The 18,929-nt window shown below is 40.2% G+C and overlaps 1 protein-coding gene across 8 annotated transcripts in view; it reads right to left on the reverse strand.

The window, feature by feature from the left end:
- Positions 1 to 5,579: 5,579 nt before the first annotated feature.
- Positions 5,580 to 18,929, reverse strand: part of SOAT1 (sterol O-acyltransferase 1) — a 65,325-nt gene continuing 51,975 nt past the window's right edge. For 5 of the 8 annotated variants that reach the window (XM_058443416.1, XM_058443418.1, XM_058443417.1 and 2 more), the window contains 5 exons: positions 16,049 to 16,146; positions 14,830 to 14,928; positions 13,889 to 14,024; positions 12,881 to 13,026; positions 5,603 to 10,683 (listed from right to left, as the gene is read on the reverse strand). In XM_058443416.1, coding sequence (XP_058299399.1) covers positions 10,627 to 10,683; positions 12,881 to 13,026; positions 13,889 to 14,024; positions 14,830 to 14,928; positions 16,049 to 16,146 — 536 coding nt within the window. In that variant the 3' untranslated portion in view covers positions 5,603 to 10,626. Of the gene's footprint in view, positions 10,684 to 12,880; positions 13,027 to 13,180; positions 13,274 to 13,888; positions 14,025 to 14,829; positions 14,929 to 16,048; positions 16,147 to 18,929 lie in introns of those variants that run through there. The other 3 variants (XM_032160881.2, XM_032160878.2, XM_058443419.1) reach the window with 2 other exon arrangements.

The following is an 18,929-nucleotide window of genomic DNA, read 5'->3' on the forward strand; positions in this document are numbered from 1 at the left end:
AGACTGACCAACATGGTGAAACCCCGTCTCTACTAAAAACACAAAAATCAGCCAAGAGAGGTGGCACGTGCCTGTAATCCCAGCTACTCAAGAGGATGCGTCAGGAGATTCGCTTGAACCCGGGAGGCAAGGTTGCGGTGAGCCGAGATGGCACCACTGCACTCCAGCCTGGGCAACAAGAGTGAAACTCCGTCTCAAAAAAAAAAAAAGAAAAGAAAAGAAACGATCCCTCACCGAACCGAGCCTCAGTTCAGTGCGAAGTCTCTGATGATACTTTTTTTTTTTTTTTGAGACGGAGTTTCACTCTTGTTGCCCAGGCTGGAGTGCAGTGGTGCCATCTCGGCTCACCGCAACCCTTGCCTCCCCGGTTCAAGTAATTCTCCTGCCTCAGCCTCCCTAGTAGCTGGGATTACAGGCATGTGCCACTACGCCCGGCTAATTTTGTATTTTTAGTAGAGACGGGGTTTCTCCATGTTGGTCAGGCTGGTCTCGAACTCCCAACCTCAGGTGATCCGCCCGCCTCAGCCTCCCAAAGTGCTGGGATTACAGGCATGAGCTGGATCGTTTCATATTAAGGCAGAGATGTAGTGCCAAATAAGGAACCACTGGGAGAAACCCAGCATCTAGTTGCTTCCAGACAGGGAGGAAACTTTATCTTATTCAATCACCATATTCTTTAGCACCAAGTACAGTGCCTGGACAAACGAGAAAATCGGTTGGACAGTTCTCTTCTGTCTTGACAGAATTACGGCTATTTTCTGGTTTTGAGAGTAATAGCTGTGAGAAATTGGAGCAAAGTGTTCAAAACAAGTCTCCATAATCCCTTTGAACTCTTCCCATCAAACATGTTGGGTGTGTTAGCATTTTAGCCTTTAGCCTTACCTCCCCTGTTACCCTAATTTTTCAAAGAATTAAAATACACATAATAGCATTATAGAGCACACAAAGTTATCCGTCTTTTGTATTCTTAACCTAGTTCAAAAAAATCCAAGTACAGTATTAAGAAAGCAGATAGAAATAAGTGAACACATTCTAGAAAAACAAAGTATAATCTAAAGGATTTAGGAAGTGATTAGATCTGTGAGACATCAAAGGTATCTTTTCTGTCTTGTGCTGTGGTACGGTGATCATACATAATGTCAGAGGAGTTTGAACCACAGCAACTCCATCTTGAATAGGAGCTGGGTAAAATAAGGCTGAAACCTACTTGGCTGCATTCCCAGACGGTTAAGGCATTCTAAGTCACAGGATGAGAGAGCAGGTCATAAAGACCTTGCTGATAAAAACAGGTCGCAGTAAAGAAGCCAGCTAAAATCCACCAAAACCTAGATGGCTACGAGAGTGACCTCTGGTCGTCCTCACTGCTATACTCCCACCAGCGCCATGATAGTTTACAAATACCATGGGAATGTAGGGAAGTTACCCTTTATGGCCTAAAAAGGGGAGAAATGAATAATCCACCCCTTGTTTAGCATATCATCAAGAAATAACTATAAAAATGGGTAACCAGCAACCCTCAGTGCTCTCTATGGAGTAGCTGTTCTTTTTTTCTTTATTTTCCTAATAAACTTGCTTTGCACTGTGGACTTGCCCTGAATTCTTTCTTGTGCAAGATCTAAGAACTCTCTTGGGGTCTGAATCTGAACCCCCTTTCCTGTAACAATACCATTTACTGAGACTGGAAACAAAGGAGGAAGACCAGATTTGGAGGAGGGCTTTGGAGAAGGATCCGTTTAGGACTTGTGGATATATTAAGTTTGCAGTAAGATTGAGATATCTGGATGGGAATGAGAAGTAACTATTTGATTATACATTAATACATGGGTCTGAAGCTCTCAGCAAAGGCCTACTTTGTTAAAGTTGAACAGATGAGGCAGGGTGTGGTGGCTCATGCCTGTAATCCCAGCACTTTGGGAGGCTGAGGTGGGCAGATCATTTGAGGTCAGATAGAGACCAGCCTGATCAACACGGTGAAACCCTGTCTCTACCAATACAAATACCAAATACAAAAATTAGCCTGGCGTGGTGGCACATGCCTGTAGTCCCAGCTACTCAGGAGGCTGAGGCAGGAGAATCGCTTGAACCCGGGAGGTGGAGGTTGCAACACCATCGCACTCCATTCTGGGCGACAAGAGTGAAACTCTCTCTCAAAAAAAAAAAAAGTTGGATGAGTGGCTGGGTGTAGTGGCTCATGCCGGAGTCATCCCAGCACTTTGAGAGGCTTAGGCTAGAGGATGGCTTGAGGCCAGGAATTGGAGACCAGCTTGGACAACGTGGCAAGACCCTATCTCTACAAAACAACACAAAAAAAAGTTAATAGATGAGGCATAAACAAAAACAGTACAATAAGACTATCACTATCAAAAAATACAATTGCTACTCACAGGGTAACTCCTCTCCTAATTTTTAATTATACCGAGAATCCTAAAATGGAGTAAAGTAAAATACTATTAAGGTCTTTGATGGAAAATACCATAGCAAAATGTAAACTGAGTAGGTAAGAATCTTCGTAAACAGAAAACCTCAAGACATGTAAAAGTGATGGTCAGAGTCGATTTTTTTTCTTTTCTTGAGATGGAGTCTTGCACTCTGTCGCCCAGGCTGGAGTGCAGTGGCATGATTTTAGCTCACTGCAACCTCTGCCTCCTGGGTTCAAATGATTTTCTGGAGCCTCAGCCTCCTGAGTAGCTGGGATTACAGGCACCCGCCACCATGCCCAGCTAATTTTTATATTTTTAGTAGAGAGGGGATTTCACCATGTTGGCCAGGCCGGTCTCAAACTCCTGACCTCAAGTGATAAGCCCACCTCAGCCTCCCAAAGTGCTGGGATCACAGGTGTGAGCCACCACACCGGGCCTCCAGTTAGCAACTTTTAAAAGCAGACACTTGAGAAGGAAATCTAAGCACTACTCAGCCACTTTCCAAGGGAAAGAGTAGCTTCTAGTATTGCTTCCACACAAGAAGGGCATCCCTAAAACTGAATGATGTCTGACTTGATCATTCAGTTCACACACGGGCATGCCTACAGGAAGAAATATGCTTTTGTATTGTTCATGTGTCTTCAGTGCATGGCACAGTATCTGACAAATGATTATGCAGTCTATGAGAATAAATTCATCTTTCTCATTGTACACTAAGTTGGGCATCTACAGAGAGCAAATTCAATGATCATGCCAACCTTGAGTATGCTACTGAGTGATTTCTCATAGTAAATTTACCAAGTTATATGCTTTATAAATCAGATGCATGAATTTGGTTGAGTCCAAATGATAGCCATCCAAGCCTAAAGTGACACAACTCTAAGCTTTCATAAATTCATCAGAAAAAATTCCAACACTATGGCTTTGCCCCTAGCAGCAATGAACAACAGCCACTGGGTCCAAGAAACAGGGGCAAAGTTAACTTCTGAAAGGATTTCCCCTTTCCCACTCCTTTGGCACTGCAGAGCCAGGTGGGTATAGCTAGGTCATCAAGAGTAACTAGAGAGTATTCCTTGACTGTTGCTATCGTATGTGCTTCCACCAACAAAGTGTTGCAATGTCAAGTATTCCTCATAATAGGCTCCTATTACGAGTAGATTCTTCGCAGAAAGGGCATCTTCATCTGAGCTGCCATAACAGAATACCTGGGACTGGGTAATTTATGAAGAAGAGAAATTTGGCTGGGTGCAGTGGCTCATGCCTGCAATCCCAGCACTTTGGTAGGCCGAGGCGGGTTGATCACTTGAGATCAGGAGTTAAAGACCATACTGGCCAACATGGTGAAACCCCGTCTCTACTAAAAATACAAAAATTAGCTGGGCATGGTGGCCGGCGCCTGTAATCCCATCTACTCAGGAGGCTGAGGCAGGAGAATCATGTAAACCTGGGAGGTGGAGGTTGCAGTGAGCCCAGATCACGCCACACACTCCAGCCTGGGCGACAGAACGAGACACTGTCTCCAAAAAATAGGCTCTCCTCATAACAGCACATTGGCAATAGCTGAATTTTGGAGGAGACATTCAAACGATAGCAGGAGGAAGTAACCCTATCTTGCTCCAAAACTGGTTTCCCTTAGTCTTAAGAGGCATACCTCCTAGCCAACTGCTTTTCACCTTTCATTAAAAACCTAAAGTCCATTTCTACCCATCGGAGGTAGAGCAATGCTTTCTTAGATACCTTCGTGGGTTTTTGTTTTTGAGACGGAGTCTCACTCTGCCACCCAGGCTGAAGTGCAGAAGCATGATCTTGGCTCACTGTAACCTCCACCTCCCAGATTCAAGCGATTCTCATGCCTCTGCCACCCAAATAGCTGGGATCACAGGTGTGTGCCACCGAGCCCAGCTGATTTTTGTATTTTTAATAGAGACAGGGTTTTATCATGTTGGCCAGGCTGGTCTCGAACACCCAAGCTCAAGTGATACACCTGCCTCGGCCTCCCAAAGTGCTGGGATTACAGGCATGAGCCACCACACCTGGCCCCTTCACAGGTTTTAAAAGGCCAAGAGCAAAAGGAATTAAGCAACAAATAACGGCCTCCAGAGAGAGAGGCGGCAGGAGAGTCACTATCACTGCATTTCTTGATGCAAATACAAAGTCACAATTGGGCCCCACAATTTATTTGTAACCTTTAACACAGTTCCCCTTCATTAGACTGGACAAGAAAGTCTTGGTCAGTTGTTTGCCTTCTCTTTTGGCTATATTCAGCATATAAAGTTGCCTGGTATCAAGATGAACAGCATTTATGTACATGAACCATACAGTTAATACTGAATACACTTGAAGTTACTTTTAAAAGAGACTTGGTTTCTGGCCGGGTGCAGTAGCTCATGCCTATATTCCAGCACTTTGGGAGGCCGAGGCAGGTGAATGACCTGAGGTCAGGAGTTCAAGACCAGCCTGGGCAATATGGCGAAACTCTTATCTCTACTAAAAAACACAAAAATTAGCCAGACATGGTGATGTGTGCCTGTAACCCCAGCTACTGGGGAGGCTGAGGCAGGAGAATCGCTTGAACCTAGGAGGCGGAGGCTGCAGTACGCTGAGATCACACCACTGTACTCTGGCCTGGGCAACAGAATGAGACTCTGTCTCAAAGACATAAAAAAATAAAAAATAGACTAGGTTTCTTCCAAATATATTTATCACATTCACATGTGCAGCATTTTGCCATTTTTGTATATTTTTAAATAAAAAAAAAATTTTTTTTGAGACGGAATCTCACTCTGTTACCCAGGCTGGATGGAGTGCAGTGGCGCGATCTCGGCCCACTGCAACCTCTGCCTCCCAAGTAGCTGGGATTACAGGCATGTGCCACCATGCCCGGCTAATTTTTTTGTATTTTTAGTAGAGATGAGGTTTCACCATATTGGCCAGGCTGGTCTCAAACTCCTGACCTTGTGATCCACCCACCTCGACCTCCCAAAGTGCTGGGATTACAGGCGTGAGCCACTGCGCCCGGCCTAAAAATTTTTAAGTTAATGCTAATACAACTCATACTAAACAAAGTATTGGTACCAGTGATCAGACAAGGACTTGCAGGGGGAGGAGGAAATAGCAATTCAGGAAAGTAACATACAAGAATGAATCAGAAAAGACATCTTTCACTATAGAAAAACCTTTAATAACAACTTCAGATTTACATGACCCTTCTGGTGCTCAGAACACTATGGATTCACACACACACTGGAAAGATACAGACACAGGAATCTGCTGCACTACCCCAAATGGCAGAGTCTTGACTGGGGCTTCAGCTCCTTTCCCAATCCAAAATTGGCAACTTTTTCCATGGAAATTCAAAGTGCATTTCTAAATGATGGGGTGCATGAACTGTTTCAAAAGTATTTAAAAACAAACAGGAAGTACAGCTTCCATTTCATTAAGAAAACACCACCACAAGGCATGGTGCAGTATCTACTAGCTTAAAGTATATCACTCCATTAGGGCTTATTGACAGCAGAAATGTGAATGTAGAAATAAGGAAGAGAGCACTTAAGAAAAAAACAGTACAGAAGTTTTAAAGTTTTTTAAACTTTAATAATATGCTTGACTAATATAGTCAAAAGTGATATGCACTCGTGAAATTAATCCATTTTCTGAAGTCCAAATTAGCTATTAAAGTCTTTATTTACCAAAAACATATAAGGATCTAGTACACTATATAGATTACATAGCTTTCCTACCAACCTAAGCTTATCAACTTTATTACTGTCTACTGATTTTCAAACTAGGCATTAAATTTAGGTTGGGAAAGAAGTGACACACTCTGTTTCAACTAGGGTAGTTGCATGTTATTCTCTCTTTAAACCGGGCTTATATGTAATTTTTTTTTGAGACAGGGTCTCGCTCTGTTGCCCATGGCTCTGAAATGGAGGGAACTGGGACATAAATGTTTTGAGGAATAAAGTGGTGTGATCACAGGTCACAGGTCGCTGAAGCCTCCATCTCCTGGCTTGAAGCCATCTTCCCACCTCAGCCGACTGAGTAGCTGGGACTACAGGCGTACACCATCATGCCTGGCTAATTTTTGTATTTTTTGTAGTGACAGGGTTATGCCATGTTGCCCAGGCTGGTCTCAAACTTCTGAGCTCAAGCAATCCTCCTGCCTTGGCCTCCCAAAGTACTGGGATTAAAGGCATGAGCCACTACACCCAGCTATATGTAACATTTCAACAGAGGGCCAACACTGTATTACCTGATAGAAACTTTAATAATGATAAAAAAGTCAAATCCTTATATAAACTTCACCCAAAACATTCACTTTGGCAGGAAGCATGGCTCACGCCTATAATCCCAGCACTTTGGGAGGCTGAGGCTGGCGGATCATGAGGTCAGGAGTTCAAGACCAGACTGACCATCATGGTGAAACCCCATCTCTACTAAAAATACAAAAATTAGCCGGGCATGGTGGCAGGCACCTGTAATGCCAGCTACTCGGGAGGCTCAAGCAGGAGAATCGCTTGAACCCAGGAGGCAGAGGTTGCAGTGAGACGAGATCACCACTGCACTCCAGCCTGGTGACTGAGACTATCTCAAAAGAAAGAAACAAACAAACAAACAACAACAACAAAAAATTCACTTTATTCCTCAAAACATTTATGTCCAGTTCCCTCCATTTCAGAGCCATAAAGCCTAGAGATAAGACACATAAAATACCCAGAACAGACCTTTCTGTGTATACAGTGTATGTATATATACCATATGCAGCATTGCTATGTAGTATTACATAAATTCCATGAAATTTTGCATAAGATTAGTAAGCAAGTCACTGAAACTTTATTAACAATAAGTATGGGCCTGGCATGGTGGCTCATGCCTGTAATCTCAAAAGCTTTCAGCAGTGGGAGGTTTGCTTGAGGTGAAGAGTTTGAGACCAGCCTGGGCAACACAGTGAGACCCCCCATCTCTAAAAAAAAAAAACACACAAATAAATTAGCTGGGTGTGGTGGTAGGCACTTGCAGTTCTAGGTACTCCAGAGCACTATTTGAGTCCAGGAGTTTGAGACTGCAGTGAGCTATGATCACGCTACTAACACTCCAGCCTGGGCAACAGAGTGAGACCCTGTCTCTTTAAAAACAAAAAGTATGAGCTATCTTCCATTAAAAAATTGATTCTGGAGCAAGGAGCCAGGAGCCGTGGCTCACACCTGTAATCTCGCACTTTGAGAGACTGAGGCAAATAGATCCCTTGAGTCCAGGAGTTTGAGACCAGCCTGGGCAACATGGTGAAACCCTATCTGTACAAGAAAAAAAAAAAAAAAAAAAACTGGCCTGGGCGACAGAACAAGACTCTGTCTAAAAAAAAAAAAAAAAAAAAAAAAAAGGCAGCCTCAGTTTTCTAATTAAATTCTAACATGAGGCAAGCAACTTTACCTGCAAAGTTTTAGTATGTGAATCTACCAACAAACAAAACAAAATTCCATTTTGCATCATTATCCAAGATTGAGAATAAAAGGATCTAACAAATTCATCCTCACACACAAAGGTACTAGAAGGTCAAGTTAGAGATCTAATGAGAAAGTGATATACACACTACATAATTGTTCTGTTGGTTAATATGCCCAAAATAATAGTTACTATCATTACATCTTACAGAAACAAAAACTTTAAGCTTATTACTTTTCAGAAGGAAAAAAGTATCCTATAACTGAAAATAATTTTCGCCACATTAGCAAAATAGAAAAAATAAATCTTCCTGAAACATTACCAAGAGATTTTAGTTTTTATTTGTTTAAAGAGTATGGGTGGTGGTTTCAAGAAAAGACTTTTGCTAAAAGCAGCTAGCAATAAGATTATGGCTATCAAACCAGTTTCTTTCATAGAAAGTGACCATTCCTTGAAGTCCTACTGTTTTTGAAAGTTTCTTAGAGCAGCCTCAGCATTCTGAACAGTCCGTAGTTCTACATATTTGTTGTCGCAATCTTGGGCAGGAAAATCACTAATAACAGGAAACAGAGGCCAGGCACGGTGGCTAACGCCTGTCTTCCCAGCACTTTGGGAGGCTGAGGTGGGCAGATCACAAGGTCAGGAGTTTGAGACCAGCCTGACCAACATGGTGAAACCCCATCTCTACTAAAAATACAACAATTAGCCGGGCGTGGTGGCATGGGCCTGTAATCCCAGCTACTCAGGAGGCTGAGGCAGAATAGCTTGAACCAGGGAGGCAGAGGTTGCAGTGAGCCGAGATTACGCCACTGCACTCCAGCCTGGGCAACAGAGCAAGACTCCATCTCAAAAACAAACAAACGAACAGGAAGCAGAGAGCTTTTTGAAAAATAGCCTTGATCAATCCAACAAATACAGTATTCAGAAACACTACAGAGCAACAAAGTCTTCTCATAAGAGTCATATTTATAGTATTTCTTAACAGAAATATAAACCTAAGAATTCCATTCTCTAGATTCAAAAGATTGGCTTGCTCATAACCAGGTCTCAGAGCAACCTATCCCTAATATATTTAAAATGCAGTTGTAAGTTCAAGAGACTGATTCATTTTAACTTTAAGAAAAATGTCAAGAATTACAAGCCATATTCAAGCAAACCAGTTAGGAGGTTATGATTCCATTACAATCACAATACTGTTGTGCAGAACATTACTGCGGGAACATGCAGAGTACCTTTTTAAAAATAAGCTCCTCTGAGGTGTATTTGTGTCCGCTGAAGTTGGATTTAATGTTTGAAAATTACCTAAACTCATCTGGACCAGTGGTATCATGAGTAAGATACGTGATTAAGCTGGATACTTGTGGTTCAAATTAAGCTGTGACTATTAAGAAACTCTACTTACCTTCTTGTGAGACTCAAACTGACTTTAAAACAATTCCGAACAATACCAAGAGAGCCTCTCAAGTGGCTGTTCCAAGTAACAACAATCATTTAAATAATTCATAAATCTTTCTTTCAGTGGAAAGTTGAACGAGATGGTCTCTGATACCCCTTCCAATGCTCAATCTTTACAATCATACCTCATACATACAAACAATTCCTACACACATTGTATTAGAAATGGGAATCTTATAAAATGGAAGTATTACATAATAGAGTACATTTTCTTGAAACCAATCACATATTAATTTATTCCACCTAAAAACATACTAGTGTTAAAAGTATAACTGAGCAAATGCAGAAGCCAGCTTCTGGATTCTTAATGATCACTTTAATATGAGTGGAGGTGATTAATACTTATGTTACAGACTCACTAGTCTGCAAAATAATTCAAGATAAGTCAATATTTATTAGATGATAAAATAATTGTTCCAAAGGATATTTCTAAATAACTTCAAAGAAGTTACCATAAAGTTAAAAAGGAATATCTTCCATGTTAAGTTTGTGATAAAATAATTTAAACACATGATTGACTCTACAAATCTTTTTTACAAATTACTTCAGAAGTTATAAGAGGAAATGTTTCTTTTTCCTCTGCTATCTCTTATTTTTTCCTTCCTACTTCTGATCCCCTTAATATACAGTATTATTGATGTAAACTCAAGAATTCATGGTAAAAGGCATCTTTTTGCTTCACAGAAATCATGACCTATAGAGAAAACAAGGTAAAAACTAAGGAAAATTGAACATTGAACTTTTTTCAAAAAAATTACAAAATAGGATGTATAACATTATCTTTGGAAAACAGACATTTTCTTTCTACTAGATATAGCAAAAATCATTCTACATTTTTTCTTCCCCAATTGCATGTTCAATTAGCATACATTCCAACAGTGTGCATGAAAAAATTTCTAAGCCAGAGGTATTTAAGTGATTTCTTTCTAAGTGTTTTGGCTAATTCAGTGGCCAAGAAACTATGATGTGTTTATTCTCTGATTGGACGGAGTCAAGAAACAAAACAGATATAATTACCAAGGGATAAAGCTGATATGACCCAGCAACAATCTGCCATTACTTCAGCTATTAGTCAGCCTTCTCCCCCCACCCAGCCCCACAAAAAAAGTTCTGCTCTGCTTAAGTGTACAAGACTCCAGTGAACTTCCAACAGCTTTGCTTCAAGTGACCTAGGAATGGACTGAGTCATCTGTAAAGCCTGGAGTGGTCCAAATAACACAGACAACTTCAGTAGCAACTGGAAACAGCTGGCTCCAAATCAGGGAGATACCCAATCTTCAGTGACAAGGAGGAAACAAAGTCCAAGCTTCTAAAACACATAACGACAAGTCCAGGAACGTGGCCGGACATAATCCAAAAATGTGGGCTGCAGTGGGGAAAAATAAGAATGGAAAAATAATTTATTTGTGTAGAGTAGAGGAGGTATGGAGGTAGGCGGGGGATGTTAACATGATACATTGTACATCTCTAAAATGCCTCCCACCATTTCAATAACCCTCAAGGTATAAGCAGCTCACTAATTCAAAAGATGTTCAGTACTTTTATCTATGACACAGATTTATTTAATTTAGATGCTTCACATAAAGCTTTTAAAGTCCAGTAAACTATACACAATTGTGTGGACTTTGACCAGTTTCTAAATAGGCACTATTTCTTTCTGTATCTTTTATTTTAGCACAGCCCTACTTTTAGTACCTTAAAATCTAAATGGTGGTTAAGGATGACAAATATATATATATATTTATATTTATATATTATATATATACTAATATATACTAATATTTAGTACCTATATATAACCACCATTTAGATTTTAAGGTACTAAATATTAGTATATATATAATATATAAATAAGTATATAAATATAAATATATATTATATATACACATGTATAAATGACTAACATATACATACATGACATATATATATATATATATAAATGACTAATACAAGGTTTAAAATTACTGAACTATCAAAGGAGGAGCAAATGAAGCACTACAAAAGTTCAGAAATAGGAAAGAGAGGGAAGCAAGCATTTGAAAAATCATCATGGAAGATGTGGCATCCAAACTGGATTTTGATAGGAGAATAAAATCTGACATGTGGAATCCAGGTGACCAGGGACAGTCAAGAGCAATTACTTCAAATGAACAAAGGAGATTAATATGAAATAAAGAGGGAGAGTTGAGGCAGCCTAACAGACATAGGGTACACAGAAAGAGGGGAAGCTTTGGAGAGGAAACTGATTAATTTCATTATGGACATTTTCAGTTACAGATGCCTACGAGAAATACCCAGGAAATAAATCAAAAAGGCATCCCCTCCAAACCTGGAAGGTTGTAGGGATTGAATGAATTATTAGTAGGGCCACCAAATTTAGCAAATACAAGTACAAGATGCCTAGATGAACTTGAGACAAATAGCTCTATCTGCCATATTTTTTGTAATTTACTGAAAAAAGCAGAATATAGGACATTTGGGGTCTTCTAAGAAACCCAATACAGGGGGCAGGACAAAAGTATTAAATACAAGACAAGCCCTATATACACAAAAAGCCTGGCAATCCTACTTCTTAGGGTGTTTCCATCATGAAATTCTATCCATAACTATAAGCAGTACTTTCAGCTAGTGCTAGTAGATCTAATTAACCAGATCACATCAGTTAAATTAACCAGAGTGTTTGCTGGAAAATTCCTATGTCCTATACTGTGTTACCTGAAAATAAAATTCTAAAAAAAAAAAAAAAAAAAAAAAAGCCATCCTCCTAAAATCTGTACCCATGTATAGCTAAAAACTAAAGTCCTAAGAATAAATGAAACCTGAATATAATTACCAAAAACCAAAAACAAAAATAGAATCAAGAGAAATGGAAGGATCTCAGTGTTGTCCAATATTTTTACAACAGTTTATTTAGAAGAAAGAGGTTTAAAAAAAAAAAAAGGTATGTTTTAGGTGGTGGTAGTAAGGACATACATGGCATTAGGAAAACCCTGGAGAATACTTAGAAGGGGCTGGCTGGGCGCGGTGGCTCCAGCACTCTGGGAGGCCGAGGTGGGCGGATCATGAGGTCAGGAGATCAAGACCATCCTGGCTAACATGGTGAAACCCCATCTCTACTAAAAATACAAAAAATTAGCGGGCATGGTGGCATGCTCCTGTAATCCCAGCTACTTGGGGGCCGAGGAAGGAGAATCGCTTGAATCCGGGAGGCAGAGGTTGCAGTGAGCTGAGATTGCGCCACTACACTCCAGCCTGGGTGACAGAGTGAGACTCTGTCTCGGAAAAAAAAAAAAAAAAAAAAAAATTAGAAGGGGCTGAAGAAAAGGCAGTAAAAGAAGAAAACCAAAAGCTAGGAGAGTTAAATGTGAAGAAAACTAAACGAAAGGAAAAACTTCAAGTACGATAAGATCAGATCATAAACTAATGCTTTTACTCCTCATTTCCCTCTCTTTAACACTAATTCATCATAATCTCCACTACTATCCTCCTCAACATTGCCCACCAACTCTCACAATCAGAGAATAAACAGGTTCTTTTGCACTCCAACCAGGTCGGTGACTCACATTTTTCAGAGGACAGTGCTGACGTGCATACCACTCTTGAGAATAAAAGCAGAGTAAGACTCCATTGCCCAAGAAAAGAGAAGTCCACATCAGAACATTCCAAATTGGCTTTTTCCGACTATCATTGACAATGAAGTTGAAAGCCACTAAAAACAGGAAGGCAACAAAGAAATACAGTTATCAGAGGTCAGAAGTTCGAGACCAGCCTGGCCAACATGGTGAAACCCCATCTCTATTAAAAATACAAAAATTAGCCAGGCGTGGTGGTGTGTGCCTGTAATCACAGACACTCAGGAGGCTGAGGCAGGAGAATCACTTGAAGCAGGGAGGCAGAGGCTGCGGTGAGCTGAGATCATACCACTGCTCTCCAGCCTGGGTCACGAGAGTGAAACTCTGTCTCAAAGAAAAAAAAAAAAAAGAAAGAAATATACAGGTATCAAAACATAATTTATCAGAAGATGAGGGGCCTCAGGTATCTGCTGTTATTTAATAATCACAGTGAGCAACAACTGTTTATATATTTTTTTATTCTGGTCACTGTTTCTATAAAGACAAATAAAGCTTCAGTGTTAAAATCAGTAACTTACAAGAAATCAGTGTTTTCAGAACATGTGTATATATATTTCATGGAATTAGAATATTCATATTCCAACTTTTCCCTCTCTACTCACTCAAAAACTTGTCAGTTTTCTAGGGGGTGCATACCGACAATGTTTACGAATGGGAAAGCTGTTTATATAGATAACTTTTATGACCTACCAAATCAGTGTTATCAATGGTCTTCATGAGGTTACCTAGTTCATTTCCCTACTTCAAAGTGTAAACATCTTGAGACAGAGCTGTGTATAATTATTCAAAGTCAATATTCTGACCATCTGATAAACAAGTACTACCTTAAAATGTTACTACTACTATCTAGTTCTCCTACATTGATTTTATAGTTTCCTTTCTATCTGGTTTTCTTTTTTAGCATAGTACCCAGTACTCACAGCATGCCAAGATACTTACTTCCAAAGAACATGAAGAGCACGAAGAGCACGGGATAGAAAAAGCTCAAGCAAACAGCCAAGGCATATTCATGTACTACAGCAGATACAGCAAAGACAGCTAACATGGCAGCAGATTTGAATCTCTTGGAGAAAAACTAAAGAAAAAGGAAAACATTACAAAGCAATTTTAAAAAATTTAAAGCAAGCATGAATTATATAGGATGATTGGAGAGATACAAATCCACACAAAGGTGTTTCTCACAGAAAAGTGTTTCTCAGCCGGGCACGGTGGCTCACGCCTGTAATCCCAGCACTTTGGGAGGCTGAGGTGGGCAGATCACCTAAGGTCGGGAGTTCAAGATGAGCCTGACCAACATGGAGAAACACCATCTCTACTAAAAATACAAAATTAGCTGGGCATGGTGGTACATGCCTGTAATCCCAGCTACTTGGGAGGCTGAGGCAGGAGAATCGCTTGAACCCGGGAGGAGGAGGTTGCAGTGAGCCAAGAAAAAGCCATTTGCCCCCCCCCCGGGGAAAAAAAAGAAAAAACTTTCTCAAAAAAAAAAAAAAAAAAAAAAAGTGTTTCTCTACCTTTAACCAAAAATGAATGAAAAAGACCAAAGGGAGATTATTTGTTGGCAATGAGATTCATAAGAAACTATCCATTATTGATGGATCATTTCAACTCCAACAATCTCCATGCATTCTTACTTTGTTATGTAAGATAAAATTCAGAGCAAAAGAAACAGTATTAGACCTACTACTGTACACAGTGGTTTCTAAGCAGTACCATTCAAAGCAGGTTTCTAGATGTAAATTTCTCAAGAGAAAACTGAAAAGATACTATTACCCTTTCCTCATGAGCAATTAAATATAACTTCTTCCAGCTGCATAATACTCATACTTTCTGAAAATCTCGATTTCATAAATAATATCAACTTAAACCTTGCTACTTACCCACAGAAAGTCCTTGTAAGCATAGTAATATAGCCAGTCATGGACCACCACATTCCAGGTTCTATAATAGTTAGAGTATGACGTGGAGTTCCACCAATCCTGAGGGAAAAAGTAAAGGTATAAAACACACACACACACACACACACACACCCCCCACTGGAAAGCAAACCCCCCTGACCTTCCCAAAGAACACGTGTAACAGAAAAATCAAAGTATACTGTGATAAACTGTTGGTTCATACACTGATGAGAGAAAAATCTTCAAAGGCATTTTGGTTATTAGTGTTGAATATGACATGAATTCTCATACTATATATGATTTAGTTCCTAGGTTCCTACAGAACACATACAATCACTTAAATCTAATGTTCATCTAAACAGCAATCAGTAAGCCCCACCCCCCTTACCTTGCTGGAATGTCATGAGAAAATTCTATGGTCATGAAGACGAGAGAGTACTAACACTAGAGACCTGTTTGGTGGTTACCATAAATGGCAAAATTACCCAAAGAGTGAGATGGTGGCTACCTCAAAGTCCTGGTATCCCTATAAATATTTCTTGCTCCCAATTTTAAGATCAGATGAATGAAATCAGATATCTAAAATCTGCAATCCACACTTAAAGTTTCTTTGAGAAAAAAGGTGGTAGACTTGGAGTGTTGCCAAAAACAACCAAAACTTAAAGACAGCTTTAGGTAGGGTTAAAGAATGCTATGAGCCATTCTGACTCTAATTCTATAGCTTAATTCCAACTTTAGAAGCATAAGGATACTATCTGAAGCAAAATTAATACCTTTCAAAACAAAAGAGGGAAAAGTTATTTCCCTCGTGAACTGCTCAATTGTCTTAAATGGAATAATTTGCTGAGGTCATTATTACAGAACTAGACGGTCCATTTCAAATGAATGAACACTCGGAAGTCTCATGGTGTGCTCTGAACAAACAGTTTCCTACTGGAATCACCAATATATCCTTGCAGGATCCAGCAGAAACCATGTGCTTATGTTAAGGGAGCAGATATTAGAGACAGAAGAAAACACAAGGTTATGCTAGTTATATCTGTAACTGAATTTCAGAAAATATTGGCAAAACTTGTAGAAAAGAAAATTATTTCACAATGTTTGTGTGAAAGGCTGGTGACATTAGCCAACAATGTCGAAATACTAATAATGAAGAAGATAATAAAATGTGAAAAGAAAGCTAAGTCTAAGTATATACTACCTTATAGAACATCCTGTCGCCAAAGCGTAACATCTCAGCAAAGGCATTGAGCCAGCAGTGCAAAAAGGCAAAAAAAGTAAGGAAGAGAATCAGCACACCTAAAAATGAGATTAACAATATTAGCAGTCTTTCCAAATAGCTCACATACCAAGCAACTAATTATATCACATCATTTTATTTAGCTGGGATTATTTTGTAAAATATAAGTTACTATTCCAGTTTACCCATTCCAGAGATGATATACTTTTAGAGTTAATTATCTTAATTTTAAAACAGTAACTTCCTTCAAAGTGGGTTCAACAAATGACATTACCCAGTCTGGCTTTTTTTTTTTTTTTTTGAGACAGAGTCTCGCTCTGTCGCCCAGGCTGGAGTGTAGTGGCGTGATCTCGGCTCACTACAACCTCTGCCTCCAGGGTTCAAGCAATTCTCCTGCCTCAGCCTCCCAAGTAGCTGGAACTACAGGCATGTATCACCACACCTGGCTAATTTTTTGTATTTTTAGTAGACACCGGGTTTCACCATGTTGGCCAGGCAGGTCTCGATCTCCTGACCTCGTGAGCCACCCACCTCGGCCTCCCAAAGTGCTGGGATTACAGGCGTGAGCCATTGCACCCAGCCTACCCAGTTTGTTTTTAAGAAATGCCTAGATATATGGCTTAACTTAGTACCCAAGGCCCTTTAAAAATCTGGCCCCCATACCCCCCTCTTAAACAATTGTTTAAAACTGGGAGAGACTTTGCCCCCTCTCCCCCACAGGACATTTGAAATTCTAGAGACTTTTTGTTTTTAAAAGACAGGGTTTCACTATGCTGCCCAGGCTGAACTTCAACTCCTGGGGCTCAAGTGATCCTCCCACCTCAGCCTCCAGAGTAGCTGGGACTACCGGGGCAAGCCACTGCACCAGTGCTGTGACAACTGGAGGAGAGGGAGTTGTGCCACTGGTATCTAGTTGTTAGAGGCCAGGATGCTGCTAAACAGTTTATGCTACAATGCAGAAGAATGCCACTCCAAACAAAGAATTAACCAGTCCAAAATGTTAATAGTGACATGGTTAACATAGTGACATGGATAACATTCTAAACATATCTCCAATGATTCTACCCTGTAAGTGTTGTAAACATCATCCACAACTGGATTTATGCCATTCCTGAATGCTCCATGCCCTTGCATCCATCCCACTACCTAGAATGACCTTTCCACCAACTCTCTGCCAGGCAAATACCCACCTATTTTTCAATACCCAATAGTAAATGTTATCTCTAATATGAAACAAAGGCCATAAGCATTTTGTTTATCCTACTTATGTAGTGCATGTTACAATATATTATAAAATATCCATTTATATGTCCACCTCTTTCACTCATTTATTGAAAAATTTATATTTATAGAGCATCAACTATGTACCAGACAATATGAGAGAGACTTGTGATTGACTATAAAACACAATCCTTGATCTCAATAACTTTGCAGCTAGTGAGGAAGACATTCAAGTATGTAACACATATTCTATTTTAGGGACAGATACAGAGTTCATTCAAATAAGTCTTGGGGCCGGTGAGGGAAGGTTACTGGAAGAGGAATGCAAGAGAAGAAAAGAAAGGGAAGGTGGTGACAGAAAACATTACCAACATTCAATGAGTAAAGAAAAGAGGAAAAGTAAGGGAAACTATAAAAGCTCCCAGACTGTAAAGATAATACATGTCTTGTTCACTTCTGAGTCCTCTGCACCCGGCATAGTAATAGGTACTCACATATCTCCATAATAGACAAAAAAATGCAATAAATAAATTTAAGAAATCAAGGTATGGCTGGAAAGACAGGAGGAAAATAAGACATAGCGGCAAAAGGCCGAGCATGGTGGCTCAAGCCTGTAACCCCAGCACTTTGAGAGGCTGAGACAGGAGGATAACTTGAGACCAGGAGTTTGAGAATGGCCTGGGCAACATGGCGAGACCCCGTCCCTCCAAAAAATAAAAACTTAGCCAGGCATGGTGGCATGCACCTGTAGTCCCAGCTACTGAGGCGAGAGGATCACTAGAGCCCCAGAGGTCAAGGCTAGTAAGCCATGATCACACCACTGCATTCAGACTGGGTGACAAAGAGAGACCTGGTTTTAAAAAAAAAAAAAAAAAAAAAGCAAGAAAACAGTGACAAGAGAGATTTCAAAATGTGGTCAGCAGCACCCAATGCTTCACGGAGGTCAACTTGGATAAGGGGTAAAGTACATCTTAATCCATCCACTGGATTAGAAAATGGAGGTTACTAGTAATTTCAACAAGGGGCATTTAAGTGGCTTGGTGGAATCAGGAGCAAGATTACAATGAACTGAATAGTGAACAGGAAGACACAGCATGAATGTGGACTGTCCACTGTCAGAGAAAGGTACAACTTGAGTGAAAGCCATAAGATGAAAGACTAACCTGGCCGGGCGCGGTGGCTCACACCTGTAATCCCAGCACTTTGGGAGGCCGAGATGGGTGGATCACGTGGTCAAGAGATCAAGACCATCCTGGCCAACATGGTGAAACCCCCTCTCTATTAAAAGCACAAAAATTAGCTGGGCGTAGTGGCGCACGCCTGTAATCCCAGCTACCTGGGAGGCTGAGGCAGGAGAATCGCTTGAACCCGGGAGGCAGAGGTTGCAGTAAGCCGGGATTGTGCCACTGCATTCCAGCCTGGCGACAGAGCAAGACTCCATCTCAAAAAAAAATAAAAATAAAAAAAATAAAGACTGACCTGAGACTAGATGAAGGATACTTCATTTATAAAGTAGATGTAAAAGAGGTCAAGATGGGTATAGATGTATAGAAGTTTAGATGAAAAAGTAGGCAAAGCAAAGGTGCTCACAGGCAATAGCTTTCTATTTACCTCGTGAATT

Source organism: Hylobates moloch, unplaced genomic scaffold (genome assembly GCF_009828535.3).
Source record: "Hylobates moloch isolate HMO894 unplaced genomic scaffold, HMol_V3 SCAFFOLD_8, whole genome shotgun sequence".
NCBI classification, from domain to species: Eukaryota; Metazoa; Chordata; class Mammalia; order Primates; family Hylobatidae; genus Hylobates; species Hylobates moloch.